Consider the following 22,746-nt stretch of genomic DNA (forward strand, 5'->3'; position numbering starts at 1 on the left):
TCCCGGGCATCAGTCCAACAGCATTCTTCCGGGCTGTAACCCTTCCAATCCAGAAGGTACTGTAATCGACCCCTGTGGACACGGGAATCCAGAACCTGGGAGACCTCGAACTCCACACCTCTAGCAGTCTAGATACGAGGGGTAACAGGGAGAACTTTGAGGAACTTGTTTAGGATTAATGGCTTAAGTAAGGAAATGTGGAAGGAGTTTGGAATTCTTAAGTAAGAGGGAAGCTGAAAGCGATAAGCCACAGGATTTATGATTTCTGTGATGGAGAAGGGTCCGATGTAACGTGGGGCAAACTTCATGGAAGGGACTCTGAGGCGTAGGTTCCGGGTGGACAACCAAACCTGGTCTCCAACTTTCATGCAAGGTACCTTCCTTCGCCTCCTGTCTGCTTGTAGTTTGTAACGAGAGGACATCTTCTCCAAATCAGTGCGCACTCGAGCCCATATGGACGCAAATCTCTGTACAGTATCCTCTATGGCTTTAACATCAAAAGCCGGCAGGCTCCGGAATTCAGGTACTCGAGGGTGAAGACCGTAAACCACCTGAAATGGAGTTTGATTCATAGAGGAATGATATGAGGCATTGTGCGCGAATTTGGCCCAGGGCTGTAACTTGGACCAATTGTCTTGGGATGATAACATGAATATTCTTAGAAAAGTCTCAAGGTCCTGGTTGACTCTTTCCGTGGATCCATTACTCTGTGGGTGGTAGGCTATGGAAAAATTTAGTTTTACTTGCAGAATGGAACATAAGGCTCTCCAAAACTTTGCCACAAACTGAACGCCACGAACTGAGACTATTTCCGCAGGAAGTCCTTGCAGGCGGAATATGTGCTGGACAAACAAATGAGCCAAATCAAAAGCTGTGGGTAATTTCTTTAGAGGGATGTAATGGACCATCTTCAAAAATCGATCCACCATGACCCAGATGGTGGTGTAGCCCTCTGAACTTGGTAAGTCCGTTATAAAGTCAATGGAGAGGTGCATCCATGGACGTGATGGAATGGGTAGAGGCAACAACTCACCCACAGGGGCTTGACGGGAGGATTTGTGCTGGGCACATGGGGTACATGAAGAGACAAACTCCAATACGTCAGTCTTCATCGAAGGGCCACCAGTAGGACCATTTCAAAAATTCCAGGGTCTGCAGAGTACCAGAATGACCTGCAAAGTGTGAGGAGTGAGCCCATGTGAGCAGCTGCTTCCTTAACTCCGGGGCCACAAAGGTTTTCCCAGTAGGAGGCTGTAGCTGTGTGGTAGCAAACACCCTTGATTCCAGCATGGGGGTACTGTGTGAGGTTTCAGTATTGCTGTCACAGAGAAATGATCTAGAAAGAGCATCTGCTTTCTGATTGAGGGCTCCAGAGCGAAAAGTCAGAGTAAAATGGAATCGAGCAAAGAATATTGCCCATCGGCCAGATGAGGACTTACACACTGGATATTTTTGAGGAAGAGGAGGTTTCTATGGTTGGTGAAGACAGTAAAAGGGAATTTAGCTCCTTCCAACAGGTATCGCCACTCTTTAAGTGACAGCTTAACTGCCAAAAGTTCTTGGTCACCAATAGCATAATTTTTTTCAGCAGGAGAAAACTTCTTGGAGAAGAAGCCACAAGGGTGAACTCGGTTATCCTCATACCGTTGAGATAGAACTGCTCCCACTGCCTCCGAAGATGCATCTACCTCCAAAAGAAAAGGTCTATCCACGTCTGGATGTCTTAATACTGGAGCAGTGCTAAAAGCTTGTTTCAAAAGCTGGAAGGCTGTCTCAGCTTCAGGAATCCATAGAGTAGGATTAGTGCCTTTACGAGTCAACGCTGTGATGGGAGCCAACAGGGACAAAAATCCTTTAACAAAGCGTCTATAGTAATTGGCGAATCCGAGCAGTCTCTGGATGGCTTTCAATGCCTGGGGTTGGGACCAATCTAGAATTGCCTGAACCTTTTTGGGGTCCATTTCCAGACTGGAACTGGAGATGACATAACCAAGGAATGGCACACTGGGTACACTGAAGACACATTTCTCTAGTTTACAATAGAGATGTTTTTTCTTAAATGAGACAGCACTTCCTTCACATGTTTATGGTGCTCCTCTAGAGAGGAGGAAAAAAATCAGTATATCGTCCAGATAAACGACTACGGAGACATACAACAAATCCCGTAAAATCTCGTTGACGAAGCCTTGAAAGACAGCAGGAGCATTGCATAAGCCGAAGGGCATCACGAGATATTCAAAGTGTCCATCTCTGGTGTTAAAAGCGGTTTGCCACTCATCTCCCGCATGGATAAGAATAAGGTTATAGGCCCCTCGTAGGTCTAATTTAGAAAAAACTATGGATCCCTTGACTCTGTCGAATAACTCTGTAATAAACGGAAGAGGGTATCGATTCTTGACTTATGTCATTAAGGCCTTGATAATCTATACATGGTCTTAACCCACCATCCTTCTTCCTGATGAAAAAGAATCCAGCACCAGCAGGGGATGTAGAGGGACGAATGAACTCTTTCTCTTAATTCTCCCAGATGTACTCGGACATTGCTTTGGTCTCTGGCAAGGATAGAGGATAGATGCAACCTCGAGGAGGCATCTTATCAGGCAGCAATTCGATGGGGCAATCCCATTCCCTGTGAGGAGGTAAGATATGAGCTTGTTGTTCAGAAAAAACATCAACAAACAGTTGATACTCTTTGGGAATAGCTGGAGGTACTAACGAGACTGTTTTCCTCATAGGTCGTATCTTGGTAAGATAAGATCTCTGACACTCAACTCCCCATGAAAGAATTTGCATAGAGCACCAGTCTATCCTGGGATTGTGCAGACGCAACCAGGGTAACCCCAGAACGACTTCTTGGGAAGCCTCAGGAATCACAAAAAATTTTAGATACTCAAAATGGAGTGCTCCAATGCGGATTAGCACTGGTTTAATCTCCTTGGTGACAACTCAGTTAGCCAGAGGATGTCCATCTACAGCAGTCAGAGAGATTGAATGATCCAGGGTAGAACAGGGAATTTGTAATTTATCAACTAGACTAGAGGTCATAAAGTTTCCGGCTGCTCCAGAACTAGTAGAGCAGTGACAAAGGCAGGTTTAGGCTTGACATGTATGGCCAAGATCAGGACAAAGTCTTTGGAAGTTGGGGACAGACAGATTACTCCTACCTTGATGTCCCCAGGGTCAGTTAGGAACGGACATTTCTCAGTTTGCGGGTACAGGAGGCCACCAGGTGACCCGATTCTCCACAGTATAGGCAAAGGTTTTTTGATATTCTTCTCTGGCGTTCTTCTCTGGAGAGGTGGGTATGATTCACCTGCATTGGCTCTTCATCTGTAGGAGGAGGAGATGGACAGGTAGAGGAAGGAAGAGTGACGGACATAGTACGGTCAGTTCTTTGTTTCTCAGCCTGACGTTCTCTAAAGCGGAGATCGACCTTGTTACAGAGAGAAATCAGATCATTGAGATTAGTAGGAAGGTCACGGGTGACCAAGTCATCCTTCAGACGGTCGGAAAACCCATGCCAGAAAGCTGAGGTGAGGGCTTACTCATTCAACTTGAGCTCTGATGCCAAAATCTGGAACTTTACTACATATTGGCTGACCGGACGGGTTCCTTGTTTCAGTGACATAATGCTAGTTGAGGCTGATACAGTTCACCCATGTTCATCAAAAATCCTCCTGAATGATGTTACGAAGTCTGTATAGTTGTCCAGTAGAGAATCTGAATGCTCGCAGAGTGGGGAAGCCCAATCCAAGGCGGGACCAAACAATAGAGACACCGGGTAGGCCACTTTGGTTCTAGCAGTGGGAAAGTTGTTAGGCTGTAGGGTGAATTGTATATCGCGCTGATTCAGGAATCCACGGCAGAGCTTGGGGTTTCCATCTAATTTACTTGGCATAGGAAGGTGTAGTCGAGGGGATGCCCTGTAACTGGTATTATCAGGTGGAGTAGTAGAGGTAACTATAGTTATATTAGTGGTAGACAAAGAGGTTTGTAGATTATCCTGTCGTTTGGATATTTCTTGTAGAAACTGAGCCATTTGATGTTGCATAGCTTCCAGGTTTTCCAAGTGGTCTGCAATACATCTGAATAAATCCGCTCCAGACTCCTGTCCCGTGGCCAGGTCCATGGGGCCAGTGCAAACTGTGAGGTTCTGGTTTTGTTGTGGGCCCAGGGTGGTAAAAGGAGCTGACACTGAAGCAGATTTAAAAATAAACGTGGAGTTTTTAATGAGTGGCAAAACAAAAAGTCTGGGTATAGCACTAAAGTGAAGCAATGGGAAAAAGTCCAGGTAGTGATAACAGAAGGTAGTCCAGTATTCCAGGGTTTGTGAGGCTGAAAAAAATTGCAGGCTGAAATGAGTTGCAGACTGAAATGAAGTGCAGACTGAAGTGAATGGCAGGCTGAAATGAATGGCATGCTGAGAAGTAAAGTCCATGGAAACTGCAAGTGGAGGCAAGGTGGAGGGTAACAGCTGACACAGGTACTCAGGCAAGGGAGAGGCAAAAGAGGAGGCAGGAGCCAGCGGGGCAGGAACAGGCAGGGTGAAGCAGGCTAGGTAATGATCCCAACAGACAGGTGAATGAGCACAGGAACTCTCTCTCTCAGCTCTCACTGAGAAACACATTGCACTGGCAATGAGAAGAAGCTCGGCACTCCCTTAAATACCCAGTGCTGCACTGTGACAGGCCAGAGAGAGCATGTGACATACCATGATAGGGCGACTCGGTCACATGACCGGAGGCAAGATGGTGGCGCCCATCCCAGAGCGGAACAGAAGCACCACCAGGCCTAACCAGACCAGAGTGACAGAAGGCCCGCACAGGACCACTGCGCAGCCAATGCATCCAGCCAGATACCAGCGCCACCGCCAGACGCCCCTCGCCATAGCGTCCTCACAGGTAATACCTGCCGGCCGGCATGCCGAGAAACCCTGGTCGTGACACATAAATAGGTCACTGGCACCAGGTGCAGTGGCGCACCCGCTGCATTCGGCATCGGTGACCTCCAGCACGGCTCCTTCCCTGCAGCGCCGCATTAGCCAGAGGCTGGAGTTCTCTTCTGAACTCCAGCTTCCGGCTCTCCCCATGCGCACTATGGGAGAGACGTCATGACATCTCTCCCATAGTTCCGAGGAGCAGCCGGGCAGACAGGACGGCGGCGAATGCAGGAGCGAGGATTAAGGTGTTTTTTTTTTGTACAAGCGGCACTACAGGGGCATAACTATGGGGGCACTGCTACAGGGGCACTATATGGGGGGCACTGCTACAGGGGCATAACTATGGGGGCACTGCAACAGGGGCATAACTATGGGGGCACTGCAACAGGGGCATTATATGGGGGCACTGCTACAGGGCATAACTATGGGGGCACTGCTACAGGGGCATAACTATGGGGGCACTGCTACAGGGGCATAACTATGAGGGCACTACTACAGGGGCATTATATGGGGGCACTGCTACAGGGGCATAACTATAGAGGCACTGCTACAGGGGCATAACTATGGGGGCACTGCTACAGGGGCATAACTATGGAGGCATTGCTACAGGGGCATTATATGGGGGCACTACTACAGGGGCATAACTATAGAGGCACTGCTACAGGGACATTATATGGGTGCACTACTATAGGATTTCCTTCCTTTCAAACCAAGGGTGTAACGTCGGCGTATCTAAATATATTTTGGGGTAAAGGGTAAAAAAGTTCCCTGACTCCTGAGCTAGGGGAAGGCAGCACGGACCAGGGGAAAAGGTGAGATAGATGGGGCAGCACCACAGAGCAGATGAAAGGCAGCACGGATGATGGGGTGGGATGGTGCAGAGGAGAGGCAGCAGCTGCATATACCAGGAGGGGAGGCGGAATGATGCGAAGACTGATGGGCTGGGGTGTCTGTGAACTTTCAGGATACGCTCCAGATGAAGACCCTGTCAGACCGCCCCTGAGCCATCCCTGTGTAGATACATTTACTTCCATTACTGATCTTTTCCTGTGTCTCTCATATCACTCATATGTCCATGTGCTGAGTATTATCTCATCATGACATTTTAATTTACATCTCCAATCCTGAGGTCTCCTTCGCCCCATTGATGTCTAAAATCACTGAGATTTGTACCTCATCTGGTTTCAAAATTTTCTTTGATAAGTCTCTAGATATATGGCTTTGCCCTGGAATCACGCAACCTTGATGGACCTGGAATTTGCCTCTAAAGTGGGAACCCACCTCCATCCCCTACTTGGGATCACGCAACCTCGATGGACCTGGAATTTATCTCTAAAGTGGGAACCCACCTCCATCCCCTACTTGGGGATGGAGGTGAGTTCTCCCCAAAAATATATCCAACTTTATCAGTGTAACATTACTAAATTAACTTCTACAATTGATGCAGAAATAAAGCTGTGGAAATGCCCTTATCTTTCTTAGTTTGGCCGGCTCTTCTTTAAAAGTTGAATTTTCTTAAAATGTTATATTGCCTTCAAACATTGCCACTTCTTTTGTCTTGCAAAGACAGTTCTTGTATAGATGCCATATTTCACTAATTCTTAAAGGGTAATAAGAAGCCACGTCTGAGTCTTATAAAACTGCAACAACATACCAATCATGTAATAGCGTCATCCAGACCTGAATACAAAATACTCTTTTTCTGTCTCTGATTCGTCAAAAACTGTATTATATTTATAGGATGGATTGGGTTGAAGCATCCCTACAAAAAGACTTGTGTACCCAACATTTCTCTGCCACATGGGAGAGTTTAATATCTATTTTATCACCTCATATTCGATTATTGGTACTTTTTAAAAAAAATAAAATACTCTTTGGTATGAGACTTGTACTTATGACAATGACCCCCCAATCCTTTAGTAACATGGGAACCCTTTGTTCCTTATGAATCAACGTTCTAAGATGAATGTCTGGGCCCAATTCAGACCCGCTCACTAGGCTGCGTTCACATGCAGCCTGCCGATGTTTGCAATCTGACAGGACAAGCGTTTTGTGGGTGGTAACAGGGGTTGGTGGATGGAAACGGGAGAGTGGTGGTGCGAACGCAGACATGTCTGAGCATTATAACGCCGTTTAAGAGGCGTGCATAATTTAGACGCAGCATCATAGTACACGTCACATGGATGAATTTTACACTGAAGCACTCGCAGTGCTTGCGGTAGGGTATGAGCAACCATAAGTGCTGCGATTGCATCCAATGGTACTCGATGTTACCAATGGTTGCATACACATCCTGGAGATGACGTGCGTAAGTTGGCATCTTAAGACAGGTTGGTGGGCGTCTGCATACACACCGCGATCACATGCCAAGACATAGTGGGCATGCTAATCCCTTGCCATGCGATCGCCTGCCTTTGCCGGATTTGCATATGCTGGGTGCGTGCGAACGCATCTAGCGAGCCGGTCTGAATCGAGCTCTCTGGGATTCATTCAGAGCCGCTCGTAAGCAGCCGCTCGTTCGTTCTGAGCGATGTTTGCACAACTGCGCATGCGTACGGATTGTAAAACGCATGCGCGAACCAGTCAGTGCGGCCGAAAATCGTTTGTTCGCTAAATAGCGAATGCCTGCTATTTTGAGTGACAGAATGAGGCGTATGTGGGTGGTAACAGGGGAAGGTGCTTGAAAACGGGGAGTGGAGATCAGAACGCAGGCGTGCTTAAAGGTCAAAATGGGCGTTTTAAGGGTGTGCATAATTAATACAGCAGCGTCATTGACCACGTCACTTGGTTATTTTATAGTCAGAATTGCTCGCAAGATAGCGGTAGGAAAAACCAACCTCAAGAATAGCGAGCAGTTCATTCGCCTTTCGATGTACTCGATTAATCTATTAAATAGCGGACATGACGTAGGATGCGAGCGGCCAGGGGGCGTATTTTTCCAAATAACGACCGCATGTTTTGTTCGCTCGTTCAGACATAGAGGCGTCAACAGACCGCAAAGAGCGAACGGTTCATTTAAATAGCCACCCCCTTTATCAGAACGACCGTCCGCAAATAGCGTCCGGCTCTGAATCAGACCCTCTGATCCAAGCTCTTCGTGTTACTCTTTGTTTCATTTATTGATATTTTTAGATATTGATAGCACATGTGATTGTTATTATGCCATGTTATTTTATAAGTATGTTCATAGACTTACTGATGTCTAAATGTTTTGCTGAAAAATAAAGTTTAAAAAAAAATTAAGGAAAGGGATTAAATCAGCTAAGGAGGCATACTGTAGGGGCATATTCAATTGTGTGCGAGAATAGCAAAAAACCCGCACCTGCGAGCGTGGTTTTCGATGATGATTTTAAGAAAAATCACCGGACCTTGCTCTAACACCCCCGCGGCACCCCCCCCTGAGGACTAATTAAGCAATTGGAAGTATCCAATTAGCTTAATTAGTCATTAATTACTCATCTTCCGCATCTTCTTCTGCATCCAGCGTCGGGAGCCAACTCTTCTGCAGCAGGGTACGGTAAGTATGTCAGTGTGTGTGCTGTATGTAAGTGTATGTAAGTGTGTATGAGTGAGTGAGTGTGTGTGCGTGACCCCCGGTGCGGTGTGTGTGGCCAACCTGGAATGGGCACTAGGAGAACTACATCTCCCAGCAGCCCTTGCTCCTTCCATCAGCCCCCGGGACTCCCAGCAGCCCCCTCTCCAGTAAGAAGAGAGAGGGGAAGCCACTGGGTGCCGCGGAGATCCACTGCCAGGTAGGTTTTTTTTTACGCGGCGCGGGGTTTTCAGAGCTGAAAACCCGCGACCACAATTTTTTAAATTGAATACCGCAGGTGGCGGGTGCGCGCGTATTCCGGAATGGGCGCGAGGTGCACAAGGTTTTTAACTCGCTAAACCTCACGCCCAATTGTAAATACTCATTAGTCTGAGAAAACTGAAAGTCAATTTAATGAATCTGCAGGTTCAAGAAGTATGTGGCATGGAATGAAACACATTACTGATTACAAGATTAAGAATTTCTGTGCTCATGGTGTGGGTGCCCCATCTGTAGATGAGTTTGCAAGATTTGACAAAGTAAGATGTTAGGCTATGTTTGAGTAGAACAAATGTTAGGGAAAGGCTGCGGGTCCTGATTGTATCCCAGGGAGGATACCGTCTAACCTTTACTGAAAATTGCACTCATAATCACAAAGCCAATACAGGGATATTTTGCCCAGCCGCCATTATTTAGGGTAGGGCACAGTGATCCTAGTCCACCTTCCCAAGGACCCTTCTCTGCTCTTCTGAGATAAATGCCTGGGAAATATACCATATGTACTTCTCATATGAGAGAGATGTTATAGACTGCAATTTGCAGGAATCAGCATGACTCCGGCAAATCTGTCCAATGTTTTAAAGCAGTAATCATTTAAAAGGCAAAACCAAACAGGCTATTACATTTCCTTCTATGTGGGGGTAGTGGATACGGGATGTAGTCTGGAACCCGACGATCTAAAAGCCGACTGCCGGCTTCCAGACTGCTTTATCCCGACTAGGGCCGAATGACAGAGGTCTAAATGTAGACGCCTGTAATTTGCCCGACGTAGGGAGACCGGCGCCCGGCATCCCGATCGAGCGAATGCCGGGCACCGCAGCGGACAGCCGCGGGGGGGGAGGGGGGTTAGGCTTAGGGCTCCCGGGGGAGATTTAGGGTTAGGCACCCCCCCGGGAGGTTATGGTTAGGCTAGGGGGAGGGTTAGGGTTAGGCACCCCTTGGGGGAGGTTAGTGTTAGGCACTCCCCTGGGGGACTTAGGTTTAGGCAGCGGGGAAGGGGGGGTTAGGTTTAGGCACTTAGAGGGGGGGTTAGGGTTAGGCACAGGGGTGAGGTTAGGGTTAGGCACCCCAAAGGAGGGTCAGGGTTAGGGGGTTTAGGTTAGGGGGTTTAGGACGATCGGGATTTCCTCCTTTGTTGGGCATCTGCTGTCGGGAATTGAACCGCCGGCCGAGCAGCCAGCGGTAATACATATAACACCCGTGGATACATGAACAGATAAGCCTTGCACATATGTGTAGAAAGAAAACAATATGAACAAAAGATTAGAATCTAAAAATATGATGTGATATAAAGACTCCTAGCTCCCATGAATTGATTACGAAATGAGAGTCTAAAGTTAGATGATTAAAAAAAATAAAAAAATCACTCCTATTGCCTCCTGTCAAGCTGGAGACCACTTCCACCTTTGCCAGCTACTTTAATTACATAAATGACCATGCAAGTAAGAAAGATTGAAATCAAACTGAACCGTTAATGAGTGGAAGTAAAACAAATGAATATTTATTTAACTAATACATTCATACAAACTGAAACTTTATTGCAAATGGTTACCTATATAAAGTCAGCGGTGGGCCTAACCATTCTACAAGAGTGGCAATTATAATGGTCTATACATGCCTTACACTAACCATTACAAATTGTGTGATATCAGTACACCAGCAAATTAAAACAAATAATGTTATTAATAATAATATTACCTGTTCCAAACTGATGGAAACTAAGGACTTAAGGGGACTCATTTATTAACAAGTGTTATCACCAAAATGAGTGATAAATGTCACTGTGTATGGTAAATGGTGCTCCAGCCAATCAGCTCCCAACTGTCAACTGTTAGAGAAATTACAGTGGGAGTTGATTGGCTGGAGCACCATTTATCATACACAGTGAAATGTATCACTCGTTTTGGTGATAAAACTCGTTAGTAAATGGGGGCCTTAGATTTTTGCAGAATACAAATGTACATTCTTGAATAAATCTATTATATATAACTGAAGGGTGCTACAAAGTTATGTTATCACATATGCATGCAAATCACACAACATGCATGAAGTGTGTAATGGGTGCCATATGCTCCCTGTTTTGCACTGTGAGTCGGGGAGGGGGATGTCCTACACACTCCACCACCACCACCAACCCACCACCCCTCACAGCTCTCACTGGCAGTTTTTTCAGACCCGGGGTACAGCAGGTAGGCTATCTATCCTTCTGCCAACACGGAGCGCAACATAAAATGTATGGGAGCTAAGAGTTTATTTTAGAATCAGTAACATTGATACCACCGCCCAATATCTGTCAGACCGATTTTTATTGGTTTCAAATTGATCCAAATCGATGTTGCGTTTACTATTAGATAATTTTTATTTTATTTTTAAGTTTTAGTAAATGTTTAAATTTGCCCCAGAAACACAACATCGATTTAGATCAATTTGAAATTGATTAAAATCGATTGATATATATATACCATTAGTAAATGTACCCCTCTCTCTCCTGTTCGGTCACCTATCTCTCTCTCTCTTTCTTGTTGGGCCGCCTCTCTTTACCCTCCTTCCACAAATAGGGATGACGGTTCTGATTGCAGCAGAGTTCCCTCAAATTGGAACTGTCCCCAAGAAAATGTGATGGTTGGGAAGTACAATATATATGGGGGGCCCAAAGCCCAAGAGTCAGCATCTCGCCTAGCTCCTCTTGAAATCTTAATCCGGCTCTGGATGGTAGGACAGGGTTTCAAGTTTCAAGATGTATTTAGCAAATCACAGGGACATGGTATGTTATAATCTATACTATTACTTATAAAGACAAATGGTGAGAAGTAAAAAAAAAGTGTGCATGCTTTGCAATATATTATGAGTGGTACCATTTTGGCTAATATGTTGGTGACTATTATTTTATTATTGTTTACTTATTATTGTTTTAATATTGTTTATTATAGCACCACTCACTAATTTACAGATGCAGTACAGAGAATATATGTCATTTGTTGTCTCTGTCTTCTTTGAGGCCACAATAATTTACATATATGCATACATTTAGGGCATACTTCATTTTGATGGTACCTCACCCTGCAAAATTGGTATGATATGCTGGTGGCTGGAAATCCCGATGGTGGAAGTCCAATGGAGTGAAATCCCAACAGGGTCGGTAAGTAGCCCAACCCTCCCTTGGTGGTGCCTAACCCAAACCTGCCCCCGGTGGTGCCTAACTTTAACCCCCCTCCCCGTAGCCTAACTATAATCTCCCCCCCAGGGGTGCCCAAACCCACCCCCTCATCCGCGGCTAAGTATCACACTTACCGGTCTTCTTACCTTCGGGATGGTGGGGGTCGGATGCAGACGTGGTACCATCAGTGCTTAAAGTGGCTAGAGAAGTGGGGGAACTCACCCTCCTTCTCTCCCAAAAAACGACAATGCACACGGTGAAAAAAGGGGTGTGGCTACCAGAAGAAAGGGGAGTTGCCACAAAATAAATGGGCGTGGTCAGTCACACAATTGTATTCCCATTTCAAATTACACCACTCAGTAGCACAATCTTGATTCACCCAATTCACATTACACCACATAGCAGTGGCCCTTATTCATGTATGACACACAGCAGTGCCCTTTTTACACAATGCCCACATTTGTGCCCCTTATACACAATGCCCACAGTAGTAGGGCCCTTTATACAATGCCCACAGCAGTAGTGTCCCTTATACAAATGCAATGCCCATTGTAGTGATGCCCCTGATGCAGTCCTCCCAGTAGTGGTGCCCATTATGCAGTGCCCACAGTAGTGGTGCCCCTTATGCAGTGCCCCCAGTAGTGGTAGTGCCCCTTTTGCAGTGCCCCCAGTAGTGGTAATGCCCTTTATGCAGTGCCCATAGTGATAGTCAGGGGCTGGCTGGCAACTTTTAGCCTGGGTTCAAATGCATGCAGGCGGCCCTGGCAGATGAGTAGCATGTAGCCAGGGTGCCCGAAGAACGTGCGTGCTACGGCACCCCCTCAAGTGTTCCAGGAAGGAGGCGGGTCCATATGAGATTAATGTAAAGTAAAAATAAAGATATGGGGCAGCCCCGTCGTGGTGCCCATATGCAGTGCCCCCCTGTGCCCCAGGAGAGGACCCCCTTATGCAGGCCTCCAGTAGTGCCCCCAGTAGTGATCCCCTATGCAGTGCCCCTTATACAGTGCCCCCAGTAGTGGTCCCCCCTGTGCAGTGCCCCTTGTGCCCCCAGTAGTAAGCCCCTTATATAGTGCCCCCAGTAGTGGTACCCCCTATGCAGTGCCCCTTATATAGTGCCCCCAGTAGCAGTTCACCCCCCATGCAGTGCCCCCAATAGTGGTAACCCTTATGCAGTGCCCCTTAAATAGTGGCCCCACTTGTAGACTCCCCCTATGCAGTACCACCAGTATTGCCCTTTTTATAGAGCCCCCAGCAGTGGTCCCTCGATGCAGTGCCCCCAGTGGTAGTCCCTTCCCCCCTATGTAGTGCCCTTAGTAGTAGTCCCCTCCCCCCTATGCAGTGCCCCTAGTAGTTGTCTCCTCCCCTTGTAGTGCCCCTAGTAGTAGTAGTCCCCCCTTGTAGTGCCCCTAGTAGTAGTCCCCCCAGTTGCAGTCCCCCTTGAAGTGCCCCCAGTAATAATCCCCAGTAGTGGTCTCCACCTTGCAGTGCCGCCAGTAGTGGTCCCCCCTTGTAGTGCACTCCCCCTGTAGTCCACCCCCTTGTAGTGCCCCCAGTAGTGATCTCCCCCTTGTAGTGCCCCCAGTAGTGGTCTCCCTCTTGTAGTGCCCCCAGTAGTGGTTGCCCCTTTGTAGTGCCCCCAGTAGTAGTAGTAGTCCCCCCCTTGTAGTGCCGCCAGTAGTAGTAGTCCCCCCCCTTGTAGTGCCGCCAGTAGTAGTAGTCCCCCCCCTTGTAGTGCCCCCAGTAGTAGTAGTTCCCCCCTTGTATTGCCCCCAGTAGTAGTAGTCCCCCCTTGCAGTGCCTCCAGTAGTGGTACCCCCCTTGTAGTGCCCCCAGTAGTAGTAGTCCCCCCTTGTAGTGCCCCAAGTAGTAGTAGCCCCCCCTTGTATTGCCCCAAGTAGTAGTAGCCCCCCTTGTATTGCCCCCAGTAGTAGTAGTCCCCCCTTGTATTGCCCCCAGTAGTAGTAGTCCCCCCCTTGCAGTGCCTCCAGTAGTGGTTCCCCCCTTGTAGTGACCCCAGTAGTAGTAGTCCCCACCCTTGTAGTGCCCCCAGTAGTAGTAGCCCCCCCTTGTATTGCCCCCAGTAGTAGCAAATCCCCTCTTGCAGTGCCTCCAGTAGTAGTAGTCCCCCCTTGTATTGCCCCCAGTAATAGCAGTCGCCCCCTTGTATTGGCCCCAGTAGTAGTAGTCCCCCCTTGTATTGCCCCTAGTAGTAGTAGTCCCCCCCTTGCAGTGCCTCCAGTAGTGGTTCCCCCCTTGTAGTGCCCTCAGTAGTAGTAGTCCCCTCCTTGTAGTGCCCCCAGTAGTAGTCCCTCCCTCTTGCAGTGCCCCCAGTAGTGGTTGCCCCTTTGTAGTGCCCCTAGTAGTAGTAGTCCTCCCTTGTAGTGCCGCCAGTAGTAGTAGTCCCCCCCCTAGTAGAGCCCCCAGTAGTAGTAGTTCCCCCCTTGTATTGCCCCCAGTAGTAGTAGTCCCCCCTTGCAGTGCCTCCAGTAGTGGTACCCCCCTTGTAGTGCCCCCAGTAGTAGTAGTCCCCCCTTGTAGTGCCCCCAGTAGTAGTAGTCCCCCCCTTGTATTGCCCCCAGTAGTAGTAGTCCCCCCCTTGTATTGCCCCCAGTAGTAGTAGTCCCCCCTTGTATTGCCCCCAGTAGTAGTAGTCCCCCCCTTGCAGTGCCTCCAGTAGTGGTTCCCCCTTGTAGTGACCCCAGTAGTAGTAGTCCCCACCCTTGTAGTGCCCCCAGTAGTAGTAGCCCCCCCTTGTATTGCCCCCAGTAGTAGTATATCCCCCCTTGCAGTGCCTCCAGTAGTAGTAGTCCCCCCCTTGTATTGCCCCCAGTAATAGCAGTCGCCCCCTTGTATTGGCCCCAGTAGTAGTAGTCCCCCCCTTGTATTGCCCCTAGTAGTAGTAGTCCCCCCCTTGCAGTGCCTCCAGTAGTGGTTCCCCCCTTGTAGTGCCCTCAGTAGTAGTAGTCCCCTCCTTGTAGTGCCCCCAGTAGTAGTCCCTCCCTCTTGTAGTGCCCCCAGTAGTGGTTGCCCCTTTGTAGTGTCCCTAGTAGTAGTAGTCCCCCCTTGTAGTGCCGCCAGTAGTAGTAGTCCCCCCCCTTGTAGTGCCCCCAGTAGTAGTAGTTCCTCCCTTGTATTGCCCCCAGTAGTAGTAGTCCCCCTTTGCAGTGCCTCCAGTAGTGGTACCCCCCTTGTAGTGCCCCCAGTAGTAGTAGTCCCCCCTTGTAGTGCCCCCAGTAGTAGTAGTCCCCCCCTTGTATTGCCCCCAGTAGTAGTAGTCCCCCCCTTGTATTGCCCCCAGTAGTAGTAGTCCCCCCCTTGTATTGCCCCCAGTAGTAGTAGTCCCCCCCTTGCAGTGCCTCCAGTAGTGGTTCCCCCCTTGTAGTGACCCCAGTAGTAGTAGTCCCCACCCTTGTAGTGCCCCCAGTAGTAGTAGCCCCCCCTTGTATTGCCCCCAGTAATAGCAGTCACCCCCTTGTATTGGCCCCAGTAGTAGTAGTCTCCCCCTTGTATTGCCCCTAGTAGTAGTGGTCCCCCCCTTGCAGTGCCTCCAGTAGTGGTTCCCCTCCTTGTAGTGCCCCCAGTAGTAGTAGTAGTCCTCCCTTGTATTGCCCCCAGTAGTAGTAGTCCCCCCCTTGTATTGCCCCGGTAGTAGTCCCCCTCTTGCAGTGCCTCCAGTAGTGGTTCCCCCCTTGTAGTGCCCCCAGTAGTGGTCTCCCCCTTGTAGTGCCCGCCCCTCCCCCAGTAGGCACACGTAATAAAAGAAAAAAAACCCACTTACCTCAATCCCCACTCCCGCCGTCGCCATCCGCTCCTCCGTCTGTCCTTCCTGGGCCGGGCCGCTATGCATTATGAGAGAGACGTCATATGACGTTATGACGCCTCTCCCATTGCCCACTGCGGGACCCAGAAGATGGAGCGGCTCCCGCAGTGGGCGCAGCAGCTAATGAGAGTCTGACAGACTCTCATTGGCTGCTGATCAAAACAAACACACAGCTGCCGGTGCCGGCGGCTGTGTGTTTGCCACTTGTGTAGCGCTGACCGAACTCCGTCCGGTCAGCGCTACACACGCGGTGCAGTCTGTGTCACAGCCCCCGGCCCTGCCCGCCACTGGTGATAGTGCCCCTTATGCAGTGCCCTCAGTAGTGGTACCCCTTATGCAGTGCCCCTAATAGTGGTGCTCCTTATGCAGTGCCCCATATTCAGTGCCTCCAGTAGTGGTGCCCTTTATGCAGAGCCCACAGCAGTGGTAGTGCCCCTTGTTCAGTGCCCCCAGGAGTGGTGCCCCTTGTAGTAATGCCCCCATAGTAATGCCCCCAATAGAAGTGCCCCCAATAGTAGTGACCCCTGTAATTGTGCCCCCAGTAGTAGTGCCCCCTGTAGTTGTGTCCCCTAATGCCCCCTGTAGCTGTGCCCCCTTAGTAATGACCCCAGTAGTAGTGCCCCCTAAGTAATGCCCCCTGTAGTTGTACCCCCTAAGTAATGCCCCCAGTAGTAGTGCCCCCTAAGTAATGCCCCCTAAGTAATACCCCCTGTAGTTGTGTCCCCTAAGTAATGCCCCATATAGTTGTGCCTCCTAAGTAATGCCCCCTGTAGTTGTGCCCCCTGAGTAATGCCCCCTGTAGTTGTGCCCCGAGTAATGCCCCCTGTAGTTGTGCCACCTAAGTAATGCCTCCTGTAGTTGTGCCCCCTGAGTAATGCCCCCCAGCCCCGTATTGTGAAGCCAATAAAAAAAAAAGAAAGAAAACGTAATACGTTCCTTAAGTCCCGCTCCCGCATCCACTGCCATTGCTTGGTCCGCTGAGCTGCTCCTCTGAACTATGGGAGAGACGTTATGACGTCTCTCCCATAGTGCACTGCACTCAGCGTGAGCCGGAAGCTGGAGCTCATGAGTGAGCTCCAGCCTCCGGCTGCTGCTGGTGCTGCAGGGAGGTAGCCGGGTGCCCGCTGGTAAGAAAATCTCAGTGGGTGCCTGGCAAATTCAGTCTCCCTGCGGCGCCGGGGTAAGGTGGGTCAGAGGAGGCAGAACTGGTTCCGTCTCCAAAAATAAGTGACGGAATGCAGTTCCACCCCGTTCCAGCCCACTTTAACCCCTGGGTATCATGATCCTCTTTGGTATATCGTCAACAGTATTATGCCGGGCTTCGGAATTCTGGCATTGGTATATCGACACCTGGGAACCCGTCCGCCAGCATATTCCCGAAAACACCGACAAATATGAATTGATAAATAGGCCCCTCAACAGTGCCGGATTAACGGGGGGGGCGACAGGGGCGATAGTCCCTGGGCCCCCACACGCTAAGGGCCCCCACACCCATCGGGGTTAAAGTGGACCGGAGGAGACGGAACCAGTTCCGCCTCCTCCGGCCAACCTAGCCCTGGCGCCACAGGGAGGCTCCATTTACCAGGAGTCGGAGGCTTGAGCTCACGTGAGCTCCAGGTTCCGGCTCACGCAGAGCACTATGGCAGAGACGTCAGGACCTCTGGCATAGTGCAGAGGAACAGACGGGCGGACTGGAGTGGACGCAGGGCTAAGGTTAAGGTAAGTATGAGCTTTTTTTATTTTAAGTGCAAGCGGCCTACTGGGTACACTGGCGGCATTACTACTGGGGGCATTACTGCCGGGGGTATTACTACAGGGGACATTACTCGGGGGGAGCATTACACCTGGGGAATTACTCGGGGAGGGGGGAGGCATTACTACTGGGGGCATTACTGGCAGGGGGAGCATTACTACTGGGGCATTACTCTGGGAGGGGGAAGGCATTACTACTGGGGGCATTACAGGGGGGGGGCATTACTACTGGGGGCATTACTGGGGGGGAATTTACTACTGGGGGCATTACTCGGGGGGGAGGCATTACTCGGAAGGGGAGGCATTACTACTGGGGGCATTAATCAGGGGGCATTACTATTGGGGGCTCTACTAGAGAGGGGGCATTAGTATTGGGGGCACAACTACATGGGTATTACTACTGGGGGATTTATACAGGGGGCATTAGTACTAGGGCATTACTATTGGGCACATGCCCAATTACTACTGGGGGGCATTACTATTTGGGGCACAACTACAGGGGTATTACTACTGCGGGCATTTATACAGAGGACATTACTACAGTGGGCACTAGTAATGGGAGTATTGCATAGGGGGCACTGCATAAGGGGCACTACTACTGGGTGCACTGCATACAGGGCACTACCACTGTGGGCACTGACACTACTGGGGGCTCTGTATAAGGTCCCCATTGTGCATACCCAAAGTTTGTCACATTTAATAGGGGCCTCCACATGTATGTTGCCCAGGGGCCCCCACAGACCTTAATCCGGCCCTGCCCCTCAATCCTTCAAGCACAGCAATCTGCATCATAATACGATTTTTACATTTGGCTATAATGTTTTTTAATAATATTTTAAATGCTCATCTTCAGTGCATATTAAGTTGGGTTATGAAGCCTATAGAAAAAGCACAAACAGAGAAATGTAATGAAATAAGCAGAATAGAATAGATGCACTAGGCAAGTGGGGACATTTCCAGGGTCAGAACTTACTAGCTGGGTATATGAGCAGAGGATAACCATGTACCATGAGTGATATCAGCTATGGCATAGATATATACTGGGAGGGAAGAAGCCCTGGCTGTGGTGAGAGGTAGGCAGATGATGGAGGACACAGGCGTGGGAGGAGAGGGGAGAGGGGTGAGTCACGGTGTGTGAGGGGGGATATAAGGCAGCAGCGGAGCGCGGTGCAGGACACTAGCAGTGACAGCAGGACCAAGTACCAGGCACACGCACGCAGCACCCCGGGGTGACAGCACTGCACAGCCTCAGCAGCGCCCTCACCAGGCCAGGCTGCCGGGGAGGAAGCGCTTGGTGTCGCCGGCGCTGTCACACTCACCTGAGTGCATATGGCGCTGCTCAGGGGCTCGCTGCTGTTCGCGGGTGTCCTGCTGGTGCTGGTGCCGGCGCTGCCCGGAGAGCTGCGGGGACGGAGGAGCCCGGTGATCGCCTCGGAGTACGGGGTGAAGCTGTGTGGCCGCGAGTTCATCCGCGCTGTCATCTTCACGTGCGGGGGGTCCCGGTGGAAGCGGCTGTCCCCGGAGCAGGAGGAGGAGCAGGAGCGGAGGAACCCAGGGTACCGGGTGAGAGTGGCAGGTGAGGAACACATGGGGGGTACTCTGCACACTAAAGGGGGGCTAGGTGAGTAGAGGGGCAGCGCTGTACTTACTGGCACATTTGTGCCCTGTGCCCCCAGTAGCTGGCGGTGTTGCAGTGTACACAGGCACATTACCTTGATACAGAAAACTTTTTCTATAAGGAACAAGCGCACAGAACGGTGTAATGAGGCAGATTTCCCGCTGTCATGTAATTGCTGCAATCACTATCATAATAAGACCGTCCATATGTTCATGTCCCTATTCAACCTCTATTACTCCCATCAGTGAGACACCTCGGACACCCTGAGGATCCCCGGCGTCCCTGCTGTCCAAGGTGCTGTTACGATTATTTAGCATTTTGACAGTAAATTCTCATTCATAATGCACAGTTCTGTGGACAGGACTGTAACCTATGCTGCATAGATTGCCTACATTCATTTGTTTCCTCCTCCGGGTAGACATAATAAAACTTCCCAAAGAAAGTTGAGCGGTATATTTACACTCAAATCTACAATATTCTAACTGTAATTTATGCTTCAGCTTGTACATAGTCACATGTGTAAGGAAATTAAAAGGATTTTCATTTATTTTAAACTCTGCAAATCGTGTGTGTGTGTGTGTGTGTGTGTCTTTTTAACTTTATTTTGTAAGTTTGTACGAAATCTACAGTATAAACAAGCACATCTTCTAATATTACAATGACAGACTGTCCACATTTTAACAGTGTTGACATTGTTAATGTCGACCTAATTATTAAATCCCCACATGTACCCTGATGTTAACTGATTTATAATAACACTTATTATTCAGTTAGTGGCAAACGTATTCAAGTAGAATTAACCTCAGTCATAAGAACAAATAGGAGTGAGAATAAAAAGTTTATTTTGTATATAAATTATTTAATTAGACCCTAATCGGTTTACAAAGAAACAAATTAATTTAATGTGTCTCAGAACTGCCAATTCAAGCCATGTACAATATGGTAACTTGTCCTTGCTAGTAGCATTGGTAGGGTGATTGTTATAATGACTTGGACCAGTTTGAAACCTGGTTGGATCATTTCAAGTAGAAACAGTAGCTCCATCCCCTGAAATAATAGCATGAAATGTTAGACTATGATATGTGTTTGCGCATGTCAGATAACAGAGCTGTTTTATGTGTAAGGTAACCTGCTTTAAAATGATTGACTTTTTATTTTAATATGTTTCTTTGTAAATTAACTTTGGTACACTGCATAGTAATAGGTTTCATATATTTTAATATGGGAAAATAACAGTTGTCTTCTTTAAAGTAGTAATACTATGGATAGAATATTTAGAAATGAATACTCTGTTATGACATTGGATTTAATAGTATATTGTTCTCCCTCAGGGGGAGATGTATCAAGCCTTGGAGAGAGATACATTGGAGAAGTTGCCCAAAGCAACCAATCAGCTTCTGTCATTTAACTAGCACAATCTATGAAATGACAGTTAGAAGCTGATTGGTTGCTTTGGGCAACTTCTCCACTTTTTCTCTCACCGAGGCTTGACACATCTCCCCTTCAGGCTGACTAGCATTCACCAATATTTCAGACACTGCAAAAACCCAGATGACAAGTTTTCAGTCTAAAAGTAACAGTGTACAGATTAATAATTTACAGTAAATATAACAGATTATTTGCATAGTCTAGTATACAACGAACTTAATAACTGCCTGTCCATAATCTATAGACAAGTGACCACCATATGTGCAATTTATAACCAGTAGCATGAGAGCAAGTAAAGCAGTTTCCAGAGACATGGAGACATAGGCTACTGACATTTTCTAGTACCATTTTTACAGTTTACCTATTAAATAGCCACAGTGCAAGAAACTTAAGGCAATGACTATTTATTTCACCTGAACAATCTAATCATTTGGAAGTGGGGGCAAAAATGTAGCTTCCTGTTATTTGGGTGACAGGGGTACAAATGACCAAGAGGTCTGTTTGGCCCTATACTAATGGAAAATGTTTCTCAAAAGGACTCTTGCACATGGATTAAACAAATTATTGAAAACGTTTCTTTATTTCTAGCTTGAAATATACAGAACTTGATACTTATTAGTGCTACTCCTATTTTTTGCTGTATAAAAATGTGACCTTCCAAACCTAGAAATACATGTTTCATTGTAGAATAAAGTCTAAAGCATTTTACTAATAGGGTCTTTTATTGTGTCTAACACAACATTATACAGTATTCACACTTATTTATTACCAGTTATTTATATAGTGCACACATATTCCCAAGTGCTTTACAGAGAATATTGGCCATTCACATCAGTCCCTGCCCCAGTAGAGCTTACAATCTATATTCCCTATCACATGCACACACACATACACACTAGGGTTATTTTTTTTTTTTGTTGGGAGCCAATTAACCTACCGTTATATTTGTGGAATGTGGGATGAAACTAGAGCACCCAGAGGAAACCCATGCAAGCACAGGAAGAATATACAAACTCCACACCTATAGGGCCCTGTTGGGAATCAAACCCACTAGGGACTGACCATGACAAGCACAAGTCACCCATTTAAGGGTGAATCCACTGACAAAATAGGACAATAGTTGTGATCATGTCATGATGCAGCACAGATTGGTAAACTTATTTTCTCTTATTTTGTGTCACATAGGCAATTATATATACAGTTTGCATCATTATGGTAAAACAGTGTGGTTATGACAATGTGAGATTTTACTACAGCCACTAAAATGTTAAAAGTAGCTATTGCCAATTACTCTGTTGAAGTTGCAGTTAACTCTTCTGTTTAATTATCTTCCACCAAGTTTTGCTTAACTGCCATATAACATATATTTGTAACAATGAGTAAAACTTGTTGCTGTTTGTTACTTTTTTGTAATTATATTTTTGTTTCCAAGATGGTTTGCAGGATTCCCCAAATAAAGAACTAAATCAACTGCAGTTACAGGCACTCATGGAATCTCATCTGGAACAGCTACAAAAGTCAGATATTCCCATAAGACAGCAGCCATTGCAGAACTCCTTTAATTCCTATGATGATTACAACAATTATGTACCAATATCTGAAGGGTTTAATGAGTATATACGGCAGGTGGAGGATACAACCCAAAAGGCTCAGAGTGGATCAGAAAATATGGCTGCTGTAGGTTCAGATGGCTTTCCTTGGATCAAATTCTCAAGAAGACGAAGGGAAACGTCAATTGGAGTGGCGGGCATTTGTTGTAAATGGGGCTGCACGAAATCGGAGATCAGCACATTGTGTTAAGATGTAAATAATACTTATAGATTTACTTAGATCTCATGTACAGTCTACACAGACTTACCATTAATGTGAACTACCAGAGTATTTCACATTCATTGACTATACAAAATATTTGGTTGATTGCTCTTTGTACTTTCACCATAGGCCTTTTTGTGGCTTATATACGTTAATGTGGTTATTATGAGATTTATCAATAAAAAATGTTCTCTTTTGCTGTGGAAAATGTTTTGATCATTTTGAAATTGTCAAAATACTGTAGGTGTCCGTTTAGATGTATTTGGAATATGAAAGAACAGAAGAGGTCAGTTTGATGGCTGTGGAATGCCACCATAATGCACATATCACAGAGGGATTTATAACTGATAACATAGTGTTTTATTACTGATAATATAGGATCTGGCAGATTGTTCTTATTGATAAAGCA

At 47.5% G+C, this 22,746-nt stretch overlaps 1 protein-coding gene across 1 annotated transcript; it reads left to right on the forward strand.

Moving 5' to 3' along the window:
• Positions 1–18,673: 18,673 nt before the first annotated feature.
• LOC148519342 (relaxin-3-like) lies at positions 18,674–22,495 on the forward strand. Its single transcript, XM_088476627.1, has 2 exons — positions 18,674–19,055; positions 21,958–22,495. Exons 1-2 carry the CDS (start codon positions 18,809–18,811, stop codon positions 22,323–22,325), a joined length of 615 nt encoding a protein of 204 aa, XP_088332753.1. The 5' UTR covers positions 18,674–18,808; the 3' UTR covers positions 22,326–22,495.
• Positions 22,496–22,746: the final 251 nt, after the last annotated feature.

This window comes from Taudactylus pleione, unplaced genomic scaffold (genome assembly GCF_031769625.1).
Source record: "Taudactylus pleione unplaced genomic scaffold, aTauple2 ptg000190l, whole genome shotgun sequence".
In the NCBI taxonomy this organism is placed as follows: domain Eukaryota; kingdom Metazoa; phylum Chordata; class Amphibia; order Anura; family Myobatrachidae; genus Taudactylus; species Taudactylus pleione.